Below are 21396 nucleotides of genomic sequence, written 5' to 3'. Positions count from 1 at the left end.
ATGGATAGAATGCAGAAGTTGACTTGTGTGTTCCCTTTAGAACTGACAAAGCTGTGGAGAATTAATGGAGGCCTTTTTAAAATGATAAATGACATTATATGCAGCACTGTTTCTGGTGACTACATGTTTGATAGCATGAGGACACAGGATTTGGGTGATTGGTGGAACAACCAGAGGTGACAGGATGAAATAGCACAAAAGAGATTATGTGCTTGGGTGTTTGGAATAGGTATTTCCTAGTCAACCTATTCAGGTTTATCATTATATGCAGTAGGGCTTGAACTGCGCTCTGACTCAGCAGTAGGGGCATTACCATTGTGCCACAAAAGCCCTGGAATTTGAAATACGCTGTGTATGTGTCACCAGTCTATCAAACTCTATCTTAAGTTCAGTGGTCCAGCTTGTACTGTGTTCTAAGGAAGAGAATTTCATGAATGACTCTGAGAGAAAATATTTATCCTTATTTGCTATTTTAAAAAGGAAACTACTTTGTGTTCCTCAGTTCTAGTCTTCCCTTCATGAGGAATTGACCTCCCTGCATGTATCCTGTCAAGTCTCCTCAAGATGTTCGATAATTCAAAAAGATACTGTCTCATTCTTCTTAATTCCAATGAGAATAAGCCCAACCTATTTATCCTGTCATAAATCCTTCATCTTTCTAAGTGAGTTGTGAATTTTCTCATAGCATAGTTCATGATTTGAGGATTATGTAAATGCAAATTCGTCCTCTGTTGTAAAAGTACAATCGTCAGGAAGATTAATTCTTCTTTGAGGCATTTATCAATGTTACCTTCATCTAAATTAAATAGAAACTACATTAGACCAAAGAGATGATGTGTGCCCTCATTCACTCAGTAGTAAAAGTTAATTTAAAAATAAAAAGTCTGCTGACTATCGATCTTTGTTCAAGAATTAGTAGAATGTAGTGAATTTAGAAAGGTTGCACTCCACCTACAGTATGATGAATTATGCTACTGATGTTAACATATTAAAAACATTCATTTTACTTGCAAATTTCCAAATCAGAAAAGGTGCATTATTTAGAAAATGGCAACCACATTGAGAATTATATTTACCTGTGACACACATCTTTTCTTAATGTGTAATTGATGCAAGCAAATACTGCCTCAAGTGCAATGTATTGTTTCAAAAAGCTACATTGGGCAGTATTTAAGTGTCTAGATGTTTAAGCTGAAGACTGATGCAGCATAGCATCAAAAACATTTTCATAATTAAACTTAATGTTTTTTAGTAGAATTCAATATTGCATTTATTTTACCAGGATGTTAATTTTAAAAATAATTTTGACTGCATTGTCTGGCAAGATATGAATTTCTCATTAAATTCCAAGTTGAACTAAAAACTTTTGACACCTTGCTTCAAATCTTTCTATGCCAGAAAGGAAGACTGGCAATTTTATGGTGATTTTCTTGACCGCTGCATGTTTAAGTGCAGGGAGGGATGCTAGAACCGTAAATCATGAGGTATCCCTGATCAGGATCTTTGAATTCCTTTGTTTATCATATGAATACTATTAGATGCCAGGATCTAGCAATCATATCAATTACTTAATATCTATAAATCAGCATCATATTAATAAAAATGACTTAAACTAAAGACATAGAAATGGAACATTTTTTATTGAGAAATATTTTACAAAGAAATCTCGTTTAAAATTGAAAAGGATAAGAAAGTCATAAAAGAAATCTTCATATATAACAGTTATAAAACACCAGAAACAAATTGATTTGATAAAAACTCAACTCCATAAAGGAATCTTCCCCAAAGAATTAAGGTGAAACGTTAAAATGTTTGCATCATGTCCTATTAAATGAAAATGAGAGGGACTTGGCTGTCATGTTTTAAAAGCAGAAAGGATCAGAACTTCATAAAAGTAAGACCCACTGAAAATTTCATAAGTATCAGAAACCATCAGATAATACTACTTTAAAAGGTATGTTTATCCCTAATGGGAGAAGTATTTGATTCCCTCTGGTTTTAAGGTAAAAGTTGATTTTAAATATTGATTGGTATCTTAGATACTCCTTGGTACTCCTGTATAATCTGAAAGTCTGTATATCAACTGGATTCTTTGGGTTTGGTAGTTTTTGACTTTGCGATTTACCTATTCATTTCAATTATACAGTTTGTTATTTTAACAAAATGTAAAATTTGTAAATCGTCTCATTTATGTTTTTGTGTTACAACTGACATGTACTACATACTGTTTCCTACTCCTTAATTGTGTGTATTTCTGAAGAATGTAATCCTAAATCCTTAAAGTGTCTGGGAGATTTATGTCATAAATAAGACTCTCGAAAATAGTCTGCTTGGAAGAAGGTAACATTCTGTGGTAGCTGCTTTCCCCTTTGGACTGGTTATATTATTCACTATTGAACCAAAACTAAGTATTTGTGGGATTGATTAACTGCAACTTGGAAAACTGAAGTTGATAGTGAAATGCTCCAGACGATTGTTCCTTAGCTCTTCATTGTAAAAATAGCATTATATATTTTCCATCTTCCAAAGCAAGGCCTTAGATCTCTGTTTAATATTTCATCTGACAGATGGTATTGTTTCTCTCTCTCTGTTTGCTGAACACAAACTAACCCAGCTCACACCAGAACTCATTAACCCAATGTGGTGCCTGTTTCTTTACAAATGTATTACAATATTGCTCAGCAAACAGGTTCACCATGAAGGTTCAATCACTATTGTTACAAGAAAGAAAAACTATACTCTGACACATGACATGCTGTAATCTAGACTTCAGTGGTTGCTGTTCGATTATTCTGATTATTCGGTCATTAGTATATTCTCTCTACATGTGAGATCACAACATCACCCTTTTACCAACATAGTCATAAGATCTAAATAGTTAAAAGCAGGAGTAGACAAATCAGCCCCTCAAGTCCTTCAATGATTTAACACAATCATAGCTGACCTCATCTTGGCCTCAACTCCACTTTGCTTCCAAACCCCAAATCTTTTAAGCTGTTACTAATTTTAAAAATCTCTTAGCTCCTAAACTTTATTCAACCTGGAATTCCACAGACCCTTTGAGAGAAGAAATTCCTCCTCAATGCAGGATGAAAGTTTTTTTTTTCATTTATTTGTATAAGGTGGGTGTCCCTAGCTGGGCAGCATGTATTGCCTGTCCCTAGTTGTTCTAGAGAAGGTGTTGGTGAGCTGCTGTGCTCCATGTGCTGTCAGTAGATCCACAATGCCATTAAGGAGGGATTATGAAGCCCCAGCAACAGTTAAAGAATGGTGATATATTTCTAAGTCTGGATGGTGAGTGGGTTGGAGGGGATCTTCCAGGTGGTAGTGTTCTCATGTATCTACTGCCCTTGCCCTTCGAGATGGCAGTGGTCTTGGGTTCGATGTTGTACTTAAATATGAGTAGTATATGAAACAAGATACAAGAGCTTGTTGTGCAGAATACAATTGGTGGGTGAGATCTTGTGGGCATCACCGAGACATGGTGCAAGTGAATCAGGGCTAGGAATTAAATATCTAGTCAAAAGCACAGGCAGATGGATAGAGATGGCAGGTTTGCCTTGTTCGTAAGAAATAAAATTAAATCTACAGCAAGAAGTGATGTAGGGTCGGAAGGTGTTGAATCTGTCTGTGGGTAGATTGAGGAACTGTACCTGATGGGACTGATGTAGAGGCCTCCTAGCAGTAGCCAGGATTCGGGATAGAAAATAAATCAGGAGATGTTAAAGGCATGTAAGAAAGGCACTATCCAATCATGGGAGACCTCAATGTGCAAGTGGACTGGGAAAGTCAGGTTGGTGGCAGATCCCAAGAAAAGGAATTTATGGAATGTTTGAGATAGTATATTAGATCACCTTGTGGTGCAGCCCACCAGACAACAGGCAATTCTGGAATTACTGACCTAAAGTGAAGCAGTCTTAATTAGGGAGCTTAAAGTAAAGCATACCCAAAGGAGTAGTGGCCGTAATGTGATAAAATTCACCCTGCAGTTCGAGAGGGAGAAGTTTGATTTGGATGTAACGGTAAAGGTAGCTACAAAGACATAAGAAATGAGCTAGACAGAGTTGATTGAAAGCAAAGCCTAGAGGGAAGAGGGTGGAGCAGCAGTGGTAGGACTTTCTGGAGGTAATTCAGGATGCACAGCAGAAATTCCTCCTAAGGAAGAAGAAACACACTGAGTATGAGGCAACCCTGATAAACATGGGAAGTCAGTGACAGCATAAAAGCAAAAGAAAACACATACAATGTGGGAAGCCAGAGGATTGGGAAGTTTTTTAAAAAGAGGCAAATGCTGGAGAAATCAGAGTTGATAAAGCCTGGTGCTGGTAAAGGCACAGCAAGTCAGGCAGCATCCGAGGACCAAGAGAGTTGACATTTTGGTTAAGACCCTTCAATGCATTAAGTGGGCAGAAGATGAAAATATAGTGGTAAGGTTGCTAGTAACATAGAAGAAGATTGTGAGATTGCTTTAGATATATAAAAGTCAAGAACCAGCAAGAGTGGACATTGGAACACTGGAAAATGAGTCTGGAGAAATCAATGAGAAACAAAGAAGAGGTGGAGGAACTGAGAAGGCACTTTGCATCAGTCTTCATGGTGAAAGGTACCAGAACTTTGAGAGTCAGGTGCAAAGATGATTGTAGTGGCCATCACCGAAGAGAAGATGCTGTGGAAGCTGAAAAGTCTGAAAGTGGGTAAGTCACTCATCCAGATGGGCTACACCCTAGGATTCTGAGGGAGATAGGTGAGGAGATATTGGAGGCATTGGGAGTGATTTTTCAGGAATTGCTGGAGATGGGGAGGGTCCCAGAGGATTGGAAAATGAGTAATGTAATACCTCTGCTTAAGAAGGGAGGTGGCAGGAGGTGGAAAATTATAGACCAGTTAGTCTGACTTCAGTCATTGGTAGAATATGATTTCGGATGAGATTGTGGAATATTTGGAAGTGCACTGTAAAATAGGGCTGAATCAGCATGGTTTTGTCAAGGGAAGATCATGCCTGACAAATCTGTTAGAATTCTTTGAGGAGGTAATGAGCAATTTAGACAAGAGAGCCTATACTATGAGTTTCTAGAAGGCTTTTGATAAGGTGTGTCACAGGAGGCTGCTAAATAAATGAGCCCATGATATTAAGCACAAGGTACTGGCATGGGTAGAGGATTGATTGACTGGCAAAAGCCAGAGATTGGGCATAAAGTTGTCTTTTCAGGATGGCAGTGACTAGTGGAACTCTTCAGGGCAGCTGTTCATGTTATCCATTTATGATCTGAGCAGAAGAACGGAGGTCATTTTTGCTAAGTTTGCAGATGATACACAGGTAAGGGGCAAGGAGTGTTGAGGTGGTGGAGAGGTTGCAGACGGACTTGGTCAGTGAGCAAACAAGTGGCAGTTGGAATGCAAATGTGGGAAAGTGAGAGTTTATGCACTTTATTGGAAAGAATAGAGCCATGGACTGTTTTCTGTATGGGGAGAGACTTTGGAAATCTGAAGCACAAAGTGAATTAGGAATCCTGGTTCTGGAACCTCGTAAGGATAACATGCAGTTGGCAGTTAGGAATGTTAGCATTCGTTTCGAGAAGACTAGAATGCAAGAATAAAGATGTTCTGCTGAGGCTGTGTAAGACTCTGGTGAGAACACATTTGGAATATTGTGAATAGTTTTGGGACCTGTATCTAAGGAATCATGCGCTGGCCATTGAGGGGATTCAGAAGAAGTTTACAAGAATGATTATGAGGATAAATGATTTGTCATAGAGCAAATCATTTATCCTCATAAATGAGGAGCAATTGAAACCTCTAGTTCTGTACTTAGAATTTAGAAGGATGAGAGGGGGGAATCTGATTGAAACTTATAGGATTCTCAGAGGCCTGGATAGAGTAGGCGTGGAGAAGCTGCTTCCATTGGGAGGAGAGACCAGGAGCTGAAGGCACAGCCTCAGTGAAGCGATGACCCTTTAGAATTGAGATGAGGAATTTCTTCAGTCAGAGGATGGTGAATCTGTGGAACTCATCACTGCAGAAGGTTGTGGAGGTCAAGTCATGAAGTGTATTTAAGGCTGTTTGTTGATTAGCAAGGGGATCAAAGGTTACTGGGAGGACACAGGAGAATGGGATCATTCAGCCATGATTGAAAGGTGGAGTAGACTTAACAGGTCTAATGGCCTCATTCTGCACCTGAATCTTATGGTTTCAACTACATTTTAAATCTGCCACCCCTTAGTCTAAAACTAACCTGTAAGTTCAAAATTGCTCCATAGGGAAGAATCATCTGCTCTGTGTCAACTTTGTCAATCCCCTTAAACACCTTATATACCTCGATTAAATCTCTCTCATCTTTCTATACATTAGAAATTATAGATCTAAACTGTTTGATCCATCTTCAAAAGACTTCTTTCACCTCGGGAATTAATCTAATGAAACTCCACTAAACTGCTTCCAATGCAATCATATCCTCTAATGAGGTCACGCAATGTCAGATTATAGTCCAACAAGTTTATTTGAAATCACAAGCTTTCAGAGCGCTGCTCCTTTCTCAGGTATTGTCTACATCATGTTCAAATGAGAGGATCAAAACTGTATGTAGTACTCTAGATGTGGTTTCAGTAATGCTGTGTACATTTGCATCAATACTTGCCTACTTGTATATTATTTTAGCAATGAGCCAAAATTCCATTTGCCTCTTTATTAGCTGCTGTACCTACAGGCTAGCTTTGTGAGATTTGTGCAGGAAGACATCCAGATCCCTCTCCACCGAAGCATTTTGAAGTTTCTCTCCATCATATAATAACCTGCCTTGTAAATCTTCTGACCAAAATTGATAACTTCACACTTAACCCCATATATTCACATATATTGAGTGAAATTGTGTACGTTAGGTTAGTCCTGAAAACTATTTACACAAAAATAACACCATGTAAGACTTTAAGAATTTGTGAATTGCCGTCAAAAGGCACATCTTATAAAAACCCTTTCATGAGGAAAATTTACAAATACCAATATAAAGGGAAAATATAATTTATGGTATGAGGAGGGTGTTGATTGTTAGGTTGACTTTGGTAGAGATGCTCCCATGGAGAATGCCCTAGTTAGATGGTGACTGGCAGTTAAAAAGCTAAGCTTTGTTCAAATTTTAGGTTCAACGTAGGCATTTGCACTGAAAAATGAGCTAGAGTACAGCTGTTGGCACCTATTTTAATTGAACTAAATAGCTGTGTTTGCGTGTTATCTCTGCCTGTAAAGAACATGGCCTTATATGTAGCTTCAAGTATATGCATGCTACGTTCCCTATAATTTCTCTAGCTGCAGTGCGAACCTCAAGTCTGTACATAGCAGTGGCTGGCGAAACTTGAAATGAATGCATTTGCAAGCATTGGTGTGTATGGACTGTTGGAGTGGCAGCCATGCAGCTTAGAGGGAATGTAGTAGGCAGATGTAATGCTGCAAACCTGACAATCCTAAATTGATTGTCAGCATAATTCTTTGAACATTCGGCATTATATAATAAATTTTATCCAATCATAGAATCGCATTTAATGTTGAACACTTGACTTTTGCAAAGGTGGGTTGTTTGAGTACAGTCAGTATCTTGCTGTGAACAGCCAAAGGCGTATACTGTTTGATCTGAAATGTGAGGTATTTACACCTAGTATCACACCAGCATTGACATTCATAAACAACGTTATTAATTTTTGTGATAAGATGTCTTTTTAGGTTGATGGTGCATTATATTAATGGCCCATACCACTTGTATTGCTATTACATAGCAATTGTTTATTTACTATGAAAGCTTGGTATTAAAATAGTTCACATCAAAGTTGTCTGTGAGATAATCATTACCCTGAAAATTGTTTTCAATGTATATTTCGCAAATGCGTGAATGGGCTTAAGATCGTTACTTTTGGTTCTGAAAATTGCTCTGATTACAATTGATTACTGTGAAGGGTAAGTTATCTCAAACACTTGAGAAATAGATAAACCCAGCTGTTTAACATTGCTACTTTCAATGTGCAGGCAACCCTTGCATAATTCAGCATTTCATCTCTGATTCTTTCTGTGGTCTTCAAGCTCAACTCACTGCCATCATGTCTTTGAGAAACAGCCACGCCTTGCCATATTTTGGTTCTATTTTTATCTAACATGAACTTACCGATTTTGCACCAGGATTGACAAAACAATTTTTTTGGAAGATATATTACTAAATTGCATAATGAATTCATTCATCATAAAGGTTCAGCAATTATTGTTGAGACAAAAATAGCTACAATTCCCTCTCACTGCTTGCTACAAGCTGGACTATTGGTCATAAGATCCTCAACCTTGTTACTTGTTTATTAAGATGTTTCCTCTTGAGGTGACATAAAGTCAGACACTCTGACAGTGCAGTGTCTCTCAGTACTGCACTTGAATGCCAGCCCTAATTGTTGTGCTGATATCCTGGATTGGGACTTGAATATGTAAAAGCTTTAAACATTACATTTAAATTATTATCTTAGAAACTCGAAATATCAACAATTACCCTGAAGTATTCACCTCATGTGATGGCATGTTTCCACAAATGATAATTTGGGGCATTGAAGATTTTCTGAGAAACAACAAATGCTTAAACTGGAAATAGCCTGTGGTTATAACCAATATGAAAGTAACATAACTGCCACCACCTTTTATTTTTAAAAATACTTTGCAGTTGAATATTCTAAGTTGGTTCCTTGTGTGAACAACAGCATCGCTTAAATATGCAACCTAATCTACAGAGTATACTGGCAAGTTGACTGTGCTAACAATAAAGACTTACTCATGCAGTTGAGCTTTTGAGAATATTTCCTCTTTTAAAATGGACATGTTAAAGCAAAAACGGATTTCTGAAGTATCACAAAACATCAGTTCTGAAGGTGGAGTCACCGTTAACTCTGCTTTCTTCCCATATGCTGCCAGACTACCCGTGTTTCATCAGTAATTTCTGTTTTTGTTTCAGAGCTCCATCTGCAGGTCTTTGTTTTATTTTTATGTAATTATAATGTTTATATATTGGCAACTTACATTACAAATATTCACATAGTAATTTATAATTGCAAAAGGTGACAGGATGTATGCCTATCTGCAACATTGTTCACAGGTTTTGTTTCTGTCGTGCCTTTTCAATTATCGTTAGTAACACTTCAGTGACTGACTTTGGTCATGTCTTCTTTATGATTGTTAAATAGTACTAATACCTATTATTCAGTCCTGGTACCACAGAGTAAACTATTGTGAAAGCTGTCCAGGTATACCCATCTACCTTTTTGAAAAACACTACTAAAAGATACACCATTTTATCCGTTTAATTGTGAACAAAACTGCAGGAGATTAGCCATTTTATGCCAGTTTATGCTGGCCTTACAAGATGTAAGACTATAGAGCTTGTTTTTTGGCCTGTCAGTGTAGGAACTGCATGCTGACACATTAAGATAGCATGATTATTTAAAATTTAGAGTCCTGGTTGTAAAACTTGAATATTGGCATCTTTTTTGCTTCTGAGTTAGAAGATTATGCACATCAGCTGGGTTGGCAGTTCAGTGTGGTGCATTACCGAGGAGTTGTGTGGTGCTGGAAAAGCAGAATGGGTCAGGCAGCATCCAAGAAGCAGGAGAATCAATGTTTCAGGCAAAAGCCCTTCGTGAGGAATGATTCATTCTTGATCCTACCTCATTCCTTATGCCTGAAAGGTCACTTCTCCTGCTCCTCGGATGCTGCCTGACCCATTCTGCTTTTCCAGCGCCCCACTCTCGACTCTGATCTCCAGCATCTGCAGTCCTCGCTCTCTCCTGCATTACTGAGTAAGTTTTAACAGTCTCATAAGCACCTTAGTCAACAATGGGATACTGACATATTGACGTTTCTCTCAACATTGTTTATTTTAATACCTGACGCTTAGAATGTATATTGTCACTCTTTTGACCATCATGTCTTCAGATATCCATTTAAAAGATTATCAGAATTTTCTGAGTCTGTAATCATTTGTTTTAACAAAAGTTTGCAACCATTTTAGCATTAAATGCTGCCTTTTAAAATATGAGTCTCATGTCTATTCTTTTAACTATTGTACAGCGTTCATTAATGTGGTTAACTCTTAACTGGGATAGGCAAAATATGTTCAGTGACGTCCACATCTTGTGAATGTGAAAAAAGGAAAATCCTAAGAGTACAAGAAAGCAAGGAAGTAACCCTGAAAGTGTCCTACTGAGTGGTAGGAAAACTAAATTACGTGCTGTTGAAAAGCTGAAAAAGAAATAAAAATTTCTCCAGTCTCCAGGAACTATATAATTATATGTTATGGAGACTGTGTTTGATTTGAGATATTGTACTAAAATAAATAGTTACTGTAGGATGCCTTCAGCTTGTGCTGACACTCTTATTTAAGATCTGACATTGATTATACAATTTGTTCATTACAAATTCATGAAGTCTAACAAATCCATGTTATAAAATCAATTATGTAAAAGTTGGTCAACTATTTCAATAAAAAGCTGTCAAAATATTTTAAATTTAATGTTTGACTCTGAAAACCAGAGCACTGGAAAAATAACTTTGGTGGCTTGGAAGTCTTCTCAGCACAGAAGGCAAAGTTAGATTCCTCAAAATGGGAGACATTGAAAAAAGGATGAAAAAGCATGACTGAAGACTGGAGATTCATCACACTGATGGCCAACTCAATTTGTGGTAGCTGAACATTCTGTTGGATACATTTACAAAGCTGCAGGAAAATATGGAGCAATTTCTTCCCAATGTTAATTAAAATCTTAAGAACTCGCAAACTTTGAAAAGTTTGTGTTTTCATCAGTTCTGGAATTTATTAGAAATTCTACTCAAAGTTTTGCAGTGCTTGAAATGTACTTTTTTAACGTATGTGACCTGATGGTACTGAAAGTGGCATTTGGAAGTTAAACTTTAATAAATTCACCTTTTGATAACTGGGGCAAGTTAACTATAGGTATTGATTATGGAATTAGTACTCTATAAAATTGTATGTTAAGATCATTGTTTTCTCTGGCTGCACAATCGCATTAAATATGGTTGGTTAAAAGTCTCAGTTTCTAGATTGTGGTTTGTTTATAATATTAAATATGCATTTACTGTAAAGCTTTAATGTTGATGTAGAATGGTTTTCATGTCTTGCTGACCATAACATGTCAACCCATGTATATAACTCCTGTCTAGAAAATGAAATTTTAATTTCAACTAGTGGACAGTACGGTGGCACAGTAGTTAGCACTGCTGCCTCACAGCGTCAGAGACCCGGGTTCAACTCCCGCCTCAAGTGACTGTGTGGAGTTTGCACATTCTCCCCATGTCTGCGTGGGTTTCCTCCGGGTGCTCCGGTTTCCTCCCACAGTCCAAAAATGTGCAGGTTAGGTGAATTGGCCATGCTAAATTGCCCGTATTGTTAGGTGAAGGGGTAAATGTAGGGTAATGGGTTTGGGTGGATTGTTGTGGACTTGTTGGGCTGAAGGGCCTGTTTCCACACTAAGTAATCTAATAATGTGAGCGAACCTGTACTGCAGCAACTGTTTTTCAGACTGGAAGCTGCAGTGTGAACGCAGTGAGAACCAGAGATAAAATTGTTCCATTAAAATAACAAAATTGTGTGCACTTGATCTTCATAGGCTTAGCATAATTAGTGTACGTACTGCAAAACAGTTTAGTTGCATTTAAAACACTAGTTGTATATTTCTTAACTTATAATTAGATTTTCAAATTTCTTTTGTAACTTTCAACACAGGACAGAAAACTTGCAAAGGCAGAGCGTCAGCGATTTCGAGAGGAGGCAGAAATGCTTAAAGGATTGCAACATCCCAACATCGTTCGATTTTATGACTCTTGGGAAAGTACTCTGAAAGGGAAGAAATGCATTGTTTTAGTTACTGAATTAATGACCTCAGGAACATTGAAAACGTAAGTGTTGATGGTAAAAATAAATGTTAATTGCAGATTTTTAAAATAAATCATCACCTTGTTATCCTCACTGGAAATGAAGTTGTTCAAACTTAGTGGTTATCTATTTTTCCAAGCTGATTAATAGAACTAAAACCCCATACATATTAAAATATTGAGTAGATTTAAGATTCTAAAGGTACTTCATCTGCAGGAAATGTAGCTTTATAGTGACAATGTTGCTATTTAGTTACTGAAGCTTGATGCAACATGACGGCCACTTGTTAAAAAAAAGTCTCTAAAATCCTATGGATGTCAAAAAAAAAGTCCCATTCAGAGGTGTCCAAGATTATGTTCCATTATATAAATATAAAGTATGAACAGATCAAAAACTGTATACTATTGCTGGGGATGAAATTGAGATCAGAAAAGCAAATACTAACTCACAAACTGAGTTGCCCAGTATTGTAAATAAGGCAAAAGTGAGGACTGCAGATGCTGGAAATCAGTCTAGAATAGAGTGGTGCTGGAAAAGCACAGCCGGTCAGGCAGTATCAGAGGAGCAGAAAAATCGACGTTTCGGGCAAAAGCCCTTGCACCACTCTGATCCAGTATTGTAAATAAGCTGGTGAAGATAAGAGAATTTAAGTTGCTGTTATAACCATAAAATAATGAATGAGTTGCATATTGCACAAATCCTTCCATCTAAAAGGAAGTCTTAACAATGACAACTCTATCCCCTGTAGCTGACTCTTGCAGACCATTTATCTGGTGTAGAAATCCAGAAAGTAAATCCTTTTCACTTGATTAGCAGAAAATCAGCTGATCTCTGCTCACTCAGAAGAAATTTTATCCTCTTGACACCGGATGAAGGGCAAACTAGTCTTGCCACACCACACTACCAGTGAAGACATAAAATACTTGTCCTCTTGGCTTATCTACATCTGAGGAGAGAGATGGTCTTGACCCATTTTCCTCATGATAAAACTACATTTTTTGAGAAACTCCACCTTCTGCTTTCAATTCACCAATCTCTCACAAACTTACCTATTGCTGCTCCATGACAGCTAAAACTAGGAAAGAGTAAATTGCATCTGTGTAGTGCTCTTAACATAGAAAAGTTTTGCAGTGCATTTCAAACAGTCATAATTTGAGCCAAAAGATGAGATGGTCAAAAGCTTGAACACGGATAGTTGTTTAGAATCTTAAGGGAGGAGAGGAAGTGAAGGTGTTTAAGGGGAAATTTTAGAGCAAGGGGATTTGCGACCAAAAGCATGATGTCATTGGTGAGAAAGTTGTCAAGAGGCCATAGTCAGAGGAATGGAGATTGAGAAATGGTGAATGTCATGGTGGTCATCTAAGGACTTGGGGAAGCTACAGCAATGAAGGACATGAAAGAGATTTAAGTAGTTAAAGGATCCAGGTTCCTCAAAACCTAATTCAGGTGATCAAGAGCAATGATGGATAAATGCGACTTAGTTTAGGATTATAATTCAGGCAACAGAGTTTTGGATGAGCAAAAGGCTATGAAGAGGAGTCTGTGACCCTATTTAGTAAAATTGGAGCAGTCCATAGAACATTAAAGCGCAGTATAGGCCTTTCGGCCCTCGATTTTGCGCTGACCTGTGGAACCAATCTTGAAGCCCATCTAACCTACACCATTCCATTCTTGTCCATATGCCTATCCAATGACTGTTTAAATGCCTTTAAAATTGGAAAGTCTATTGCTGTTGCAGGCAGTATCTATCACCCCTCAATTTAAAGCTATGTCCCTTTGTATTAGCCATTGCCATCTGAGGAAAAAGGCTCTCTCTGTCCAACCTATCAAACCCTCTGATTATCTTCTTATATGTCTCAGTCTGAAGGTAACAGGCATTTGTGAAGCTTTCTAGATAGGTCAGATTGTCTGTCTGAGTTAATAGTTGAGGTTAGTGATGGTTTGAACGTAAAAATGGTGCTATTTGCTATGGACAGGATAAAAGAGCAAAGGCTGAATACGTTGTTTCCAAGCCCTTATTCAACTATCTGGATTAGCTTGAGTTGATAATTGCTTGAGAATATGGAATGAGTGGCAAGGGTTGAAATTTTGTTTGATTTTAATCTTGCCAATATTTAACTGAAGTAAATTACATATTAAGATACATATGTGGGCAAGTAGTCTTGTCTTGAGCTGTAGAAGAACCACGTGAGGTGGTGGAGGGGTAAAGCTTAATATCGCTGTTGATGGAGAAGCTGAACTCCTGTCTGTGGATGATATTCCAACTGAGATGCGCTGTGTATATGTACACACATGTGTATATATCTCCCATTACATGTCTTCACCAGCCTCTTAGAGAAGAAATTCAACATCCACCCCACTCTGTAGTGGTAACAAATCTGTGCTGTCTTCTCTCTCATCCCTCCTGCCTGTGAAGGTTACAGTTGGTTGGTGGTACAATACAGCTTCCTGTTAAACTGAAAGGGAAATTGACCTCTGCCCTCGTGTTAGTTAATTCTTCCCCCATGCACTGTTACCTCTGTTCAGTTAATCTCTTCCTTATCCTTTACCACTTGATTTTTGTGATCTCTCTCCTTTTTAACTCCTTTCATCTCAATACTAGCCTTGATCATCATTCACTGTGCAATAAAATGTAACATTCAAGAGGTTAAATTTAATTTTTGGAATTAAAAAGGTGGATATTTTCTCGAACTGAAAAATTGATTTTCATTCTGGAAATCCAAGGCAAATATCTTTAAATTGAAAATTCTTTAAGGACACCAGTTGTTTTGGAGTCTTTCCTCCAACTTTTCTAGAATGATCCAATTCAAATACAGTCATGTCCATTCCCCAAACCCTGCCTCCATACCTGTTGGGGACATATTACAAGACCTACTGCGGAAGCCCGAAACTGTGGATAGGAGCAAACCCCACCCACCTCCGCTTAATTTAAATTGAAAATGTACCTCCCCGGCAGCCCCCTGGTTCTGGAATGTTCCCTCTAACCTGTCCGGGCCGCGGTAACTGGATCCGTGGATACAGGGGTTGCCCTGTAATGGTGAAAGCGTAATTGTCTGATTGTACCATCATTTCTGCCTCTGCAGACTGTTTATTTCCCTATCTTGCTCTTGCTGGTCAACAAAAGAAGGAAAGGGAGAAGGTGATGGATACCTGTGATTCCTGCACCAAGGCAGGAAGAAATGAAAATTTGGTCAATATTATCTCTGCTTTTGCATTTACTTAGGAACATTTGAACATTTCAATTTTTCTAAATGCAACAATTAGTTCCATTGTGCATTGATCCAGAGTTTTTCTGTAGTAAATGATGAAAATATGCAGCAGTTCTCGCAGTGTCTTCTGTCTTGATCATTGTTAGATTTGCTAAGCATTTCAAACACTATTTCAATTTCAGATTTTGAGGTTGCACAGTATTATTAACTATTGCTAACTGGCTTTTTAATTTTTTTTACCTTCCTCAATTACAGAATTAAATATGGCAGTATTCTGCTAAAATCAATCTATGGTGTCTGTTTCGTTAATGAGAGATCATTGAAGTGTGATGTTTTGCTATTCTAATGAAAAGCAAATGTTATTTAAACTGAAATAGAACATAATGACCTCTGGAGTGTAGTAAGTTTGAAATGTAAATAAAGCTTTGTATGGGTAAAAATAGAGGCTGCATGTTAGAGAAATGTTTGTCGTCCCTGGACAGAGGCAAGTGAAGAATGCATGAAGAACATTCTAGCCAATGAGACCCCAAACTGTGTTCTGGATGCAGTGTTACAATATGTTAGATGAAGTAATTAATCAACTGTAATAATTATCAAGAGTGCAGATGACAGTAATCAGAATTTATACTGTGATTGCAGAGGTAGCATTTGTTGTTACAGTATTTGACTTCAAGCAGTGGGCACTTTTTAATTCTACTGATATGAAACAAAAATACTAATTGTCAAATCCACAGTGAAGTCTTAGCTACTAAATGTTGCTCTTAACAAAGAATATTTACCTGAGCTAAAATTTCTAGGCTCATATGATAAATAAAGACATTTTGGCATTTCGTCCCTATGCTAAAGTATTACTTCAAGACAAATATTAATATATCAAGTAACTAAATGTTAAATTGGTATAAATATGTTTTCTAGTTTTGTCTGACCTTTCTTCAATTTACAGACGTACATTTCCAAGGGTACTGATGATCCATCTCGCGTGTCCCTTCCCTAGCCAAAAACTGCAAAATATTATTGTTTCGAGCCACTTGCTACCTCATGTCTGATCAACTCACTTTGTACAAGCAAGGAATTGAACTTGAGTCTCTTTGGCTGCTAAAGGGCAAAGATGATGTATTTGAAGAGTACAAATGATTCTGGCTTACTAAATCTTCACTGTCTTATGTACCATTGTAATTTGTCTGAGGGATGTGGGTGCTGTTGCCTGGACAGCTTTCATTGCCCTAACCTAATTACCCTTTTTCACTTGCTTATATATATAAGGCTTGATGTAATGTGCAACACTTAGGCAATCCTGTATCAGTTTGAATTTTGGCTTTGTAAGGTGTAGGGTTACTGGTGAAATTCAGAGTTGGGAATGGCTCGGTTATTTTTGATTAACAAACTTTCAAGAGAAATGAATAAATTTATCTAATATGATGGCATAAGTTATGCCAATAAACATGTAATCAGGAGGGCAGGAGTAATATTCCAGAGACCATCACAGCAGTTCAATCCTGGTCTTTTGGCTATAGGAATGATGTTGTGAAACTTGAAAGAGCTCAGAAAAGATTTACATGGATGTTGCCGAGGTTGGAGGGTTTGAGGTATAGGGAGAAGCTGAATAGGCTGAGGGGTGACCTTATAGAAGTTTATAAAATCATGAGGATATGAATAGGGTGGATAGTCAAGGTCTTTTCCCCAGGGGAGGGGAGTCTAAAACTAGAAGACATAGCTTAAAAGTGACAGGGGAAAGATTTAAAAGGGAACTAAGGGGCAATGTTTTCACACAGGGGGTGTGTGTGTTGGTGGAGGCTGGTACAATTATAAATCTTTAAAAGGCATCTGAAAGGGTATATGAATAAAAAGAGTTTAGAGAGATATGGGCCAAATGCTGGCAAATGGGACGAGATTAATTTAAGATACCTGATAGCCATGGATGAATTGAACTGAAGGATCTGTTTCCGTGACGTACATCCCTATGACTCTAACTATAATTATCTGGAATAAAACAGTTTGCATAAGTACTGGTGAACCTGTGTCTGCAGAAATTTTGTTTGCTTAGAGAGGTGGCTAGACTGGCAATTTCCCACTACCTCTGGCAAGCTGGTCACCTGCCAAGAGGTTTCATTATAGTAGAACCAAATGGATGTAGAGCCAGTTTGCATAGTAGCCCTGTTGAGGCTAGAACATGAGTTGCCAGATTGAGGTAAACTCCAGCAGAGGAGTGGCAAACATTACATCCAGGCAAGTGAACTGCAACACCCACTATAGTTGATGAAATACAACTGCAGCCATTGACCGTCCAGTAAGGGAGCTGACCATCATGATGATCATCCATCATGATGACCTGGCAGCTGTGAATGTTTTGAATTTTAAAAATTTAGAAACATTCATCAGAAGGCATTTCCATATTGTTTGTTCTTCTTTAAATTGGCAGTACCTCACCCCAGCTGGTTTCTTAATGGGATCTTCAGCCACTGGAGCTGGACTGCCATCTTTAAAAATCTTGTTGGGCAAGAAGCTCCAATACAACTTGGTGTAAGGACTTGATAAAGCATTCAACGTTGCGGTCCTAACTTCAGATTGAAATTTCAGCCCCTTTAAGCCATTGGATTGTCATTAGAAAATCCATTTGGTGATTTAATATTGTTTTGACAGAAGGAAATCTGCTGTTCTTATTTGATCCAAATCCACAACAGTGTGCTTTATTCTGGCTACCTTTTGAAGTGGCCCAGAAACTCACCCCATTCTAAACAAGAACAACTTCCAACAATAAATATTGGCCTTAAAAATGATGTCTGCATCCTAGGTACAAATATAGTTTTAAAAAGTCTTGTTCTATAATATTTATTACAACTGCCTTATCATGCATAGCTTTAAATGGTTTCAAATATGCCGGAGATGTTTACAATTGCTATTTTAATTTTGATTATGCATGTAACTAAATCTGTGTATAATATTTTTGTATTTGCAGATATTTAAAAAGATTTAAAGTGATGAAAGCAAAGGTGATGCGAAGCTGGTGTCGGCAGATATTGAAAGGATTATATTTTCTACACACGAGAACTCCACCAATTATTCACCGGGATTTAAAATGTGATAATATTTTTATTACTGGGCCCACTGGATCGGTGAAGATAGGAGATTTGGGTCTTGCAACTCTAAAGCGTGCCTCTTTTGCCAAAAGTGTTATAGGTAAATTCCTGATAGTTCCTTCAAATTTGTGTTACATAAAATAAACAAAGACATATGACATACATTCCCTTAAACCTGTTCTACCATTTATGATCAGACTGAGCAGTAATCTCAACAGCACTTTCTTACCTGATCTGTAAGATTTGAAAAAAAAGATGGCAGATCTTATATTCACAGCAAATGAGAATTCTCACTCCTCTGGGGGGAGACAGTTTAAAAGATTCACAAACATCTGAAGAAACCTCTGCCTTTCTCAAACTAAAATAGAAGTTCCTATATCCTGGAAGACTGCCTCCAAATTAAGGGGAGATCTAATAGAAACTTACAAAATAATACATTGTTTGGAGAGTGTGGACGCTAGGAAATTGTTTCCGTTAGGCGAGGAGACTAGGACCCGTGGACACAGCCGTAGAATTAGAAGGGGTAAATTCAGAACAGAGATGCGGAGACATTTCTTCAGCCAGAGAGTGGTGGGCCTGTGGAATTCATTGCCACAGAGTGCAGTGGAGGCTGGGACGCTAAATGTCTTCAAGGTAGAAATTGATAAATTCTTGATGTCACAAGGAATTAAGGGCTACGGGGAGAATGCGGGTAAGTGGAGTTGAAATGCCCATCAGCCATGATTGAATGGCGGAGTGGACTCGATGGGCCGAATGGCCTTACTTCCGCTCCTATGTCTTATGGTCTAAGTTATATATTCTCCAGGTAGAGGAAACTGTCTTGCAGAATCTACCCTGTCAAATCTTGTTAGAAAATTGTATATTTAAATAAAATCATTACTCATTCTTGGAAACTGGACATAGAAGTCCATTCTCCTCAGTCTCCTCATAGGCAATCCTCCCATCACAGGAATCAATCTTATCAAACTGTTGCACCCTGTAAGACAAGTATATCTTGAGAATTTTATTTCATTCAGGTGTGGTCTGGCCAAAGGCATTTCTAATTGCTAGCTATGTTTGCACATTAATTTTAAAAATCACTTTTTCAATGCTAGTATTCAATGTGATTTTGGAGAAGATCTGTAGCTCACTGTTGATCAGATTGTAAGTATGCTTGCTGAGCTGGTAGATTTGTTCAGTCATTTCGTCACCATGCTAGGAAACATCAGTGAGCCTCCGATGAAGCGGTGGTGTTCTGTCCCGCTTGCTATTTGTGTGTCTTGGTTTATTGTGATGGGTGATAGCCACTTCCAGTTCTTTTTCTGAGAGGCTGGTAATTGGGTTGTTTGATAATCAATACATTTGTTAATGGAATTCCGGTTTGATTGCTAGGCCTCTGGGAATTCCTATGCATGTCTTTGTTTAGCCTGTCCTAGGATGGATATTTGTCCCAGTCAAACTGGTGTTCCTCTTTTGTCTTTGTGTGTGGATACTAGTGGTAGTTGGTCATGTCTTTTGGTAGCTAGTTTTCTGCCTGTCCAATGTAATGTTTATTGCAGGTCTTGCAGGGTATTTTCTATATGATGTTCGTTCAGCTGGTTGTTGGTATGGGGTCCTTTAAATTCATCATTAGCTGTTTGTGTGTTGGTGGGTTTGTGGGCTACCCTACCATACATTAAAAGCATCTCTGAGATGATGACCAGACTATTTTAGCCCCTAGGCATCATAGTATCCACAAACTTTCCACCGCCCACCACAACAGGCCAAGACACATACACAGCAAGTGGGACAGAACAACAGCGCTTCATCGTAGTCTCATTAGTAACGTTACCTAGCATGGCGCTGAAATGTCAAATCGCCCAACTCAGAGAGCAAATTTACAACCTGATTTAATAGTTTCTTATGGTTTTAAAAAAAAACTTTCCTGTTGTTCCTACCAAAGTGAATAACCTAATTTCCCCTCATTTTACTCCATCTGCCACCTTTATGCATCTCACTTAGCATGCCTATGTCCCTTTGCAGACTCTTTGTGTCCTTTTGTTAGATTTTGGAGGTTTGTGACCACCCATTATTTAACATAACCAGTTGACTAATCTTAGGGAGTTTTCTGATATCAAAGATGTTATGCATGTTAGTTCGTCAAAAAGATGTACGACCAGTGTTGGTTGATTGAAGATTTACTGATACCAGAGAATAAGCAAGCAGTAGACATAGAATATGTCGATCTCATTAATGTTGTGAAGGCAGCATCCTGCTCTCTACCCAGAGTTTACAGAATTCTTTCCTGGGGCTGCTCTCCATCTCTTCTAGTCCATCTTCCATCACAAGAAGACAGCTCCCTGATGAGGATTACCACCTACCAGGTTCACCTGATGAGGACTATATTCTTACTGAGAGCACTTGATATACCCAGTTTCTAGGGCTGGTAGTTTACTTTGTGTCAATCACATATTTGAACCCTTCTTACCAGTGAAGACGAGACAGCTACACTTGACATCAGTACAGTATTCGCATTCCCTATTGACCACCTTCATCTGAAGATTAGTTATTATTCTTTAGGAAAAAAATTATTTCGGTGAACTGCATTGATAATGGGTGTTATGTATTGTGCCTTAGTATTCTTTAATATCAGCTTAAGGAACATTATTGTCCAGTTTTTCCTATGCAAATCATAGATTAATTTATTAAGCATTCATCTCCTAGAACATTGTAGTATTCGTGGTCTTTATTGTCACCTCCTTTTTGTTTTTTTTCATTTGAAATTTTGATGCAGAAAGCAAATAACTGCTAGATCTCATGCTTCACAGGCAATACTAGAGTCATAGAGATGTACAGCATGGAAACAGACCCTTCGATCCAACCTGTCCATGCTGACCAGATATCCCAACCCAATCTAGTCCCGCCTGCCAGCACCTGGCCCATATCCCTCCAAACCCTTCCTATTCATGTACCCATCCAAATGCGTCTTAAATGTTGCAATTGTACCAGCCTCCACCACGTCCTCTAGCAGCTCATTCCATGCACATACAACCCATTCCATACACGTACAAGTCTATATCTTCCATATCCTTTTCCACAGTAAATACTGATGCAAAATATTCATTTAGTATCTCCCCCCATTTTCTGTGGCTCCACACAAAGGCCGTCTTGCTGATCTTTGAGGGGCCCTATTCTCTCCCTAGTTACCCTTTTGTCCTTAATGTATTTGTAAAAACCCTTTGGATTC

The 21396-nt window shown here is 38.1% G+C and overlaps 1 protein-coding gene across 4 annotated transcripts in view; it reads left to right on the top strand.

The window, feature by feature from the left end:
• Positions 1-21396, top strand: part of wnk2 (WNK lysine deficient protein kinase 2) — a 173402-nt gene that overhangs the window by 31775 nt on the left and 120231 nt on the right. For all 4 annotated transcript variants that reach the window (XM_043708025.1, XM_043708024.1, XM_043708023.1 and 1 more), the window contains exons 3-4: positions 11756-11928; positions 18071-18291. In XM_043708025.1, the coding sequence (XP_043563960.1) occupies positions 11756-11928; positions 18071-18291 (394 nt within the window). The remainder of the gene's footprint in view (positions 1-11755; positions 11929-18070; positions 18292-21396) is intronic.

Source organism: Chiloscyllium plagiosum, chromosome 18 (assembly GCF_004010195.1).
Source record: "Chiloscyllium plagiosum isolate BGI_BamShark_2017 chromosome 18, ASM401019v2, whole genome shotgun sequence".
In the NCBI taxonomy this organism is placed as follows: Eukaryota; Metazoa; Chordata; class Chondrichthyes; order Orectolobiformes; family Hemiscylliidae; genus Chiloscyllium; species Chiloscyllium plagiosum.
The sequence above is the reverse complement of the archived record's forward strand: the minus strand, read 5'-3'. Positions and strand labels throughout refer to the sequence as shown.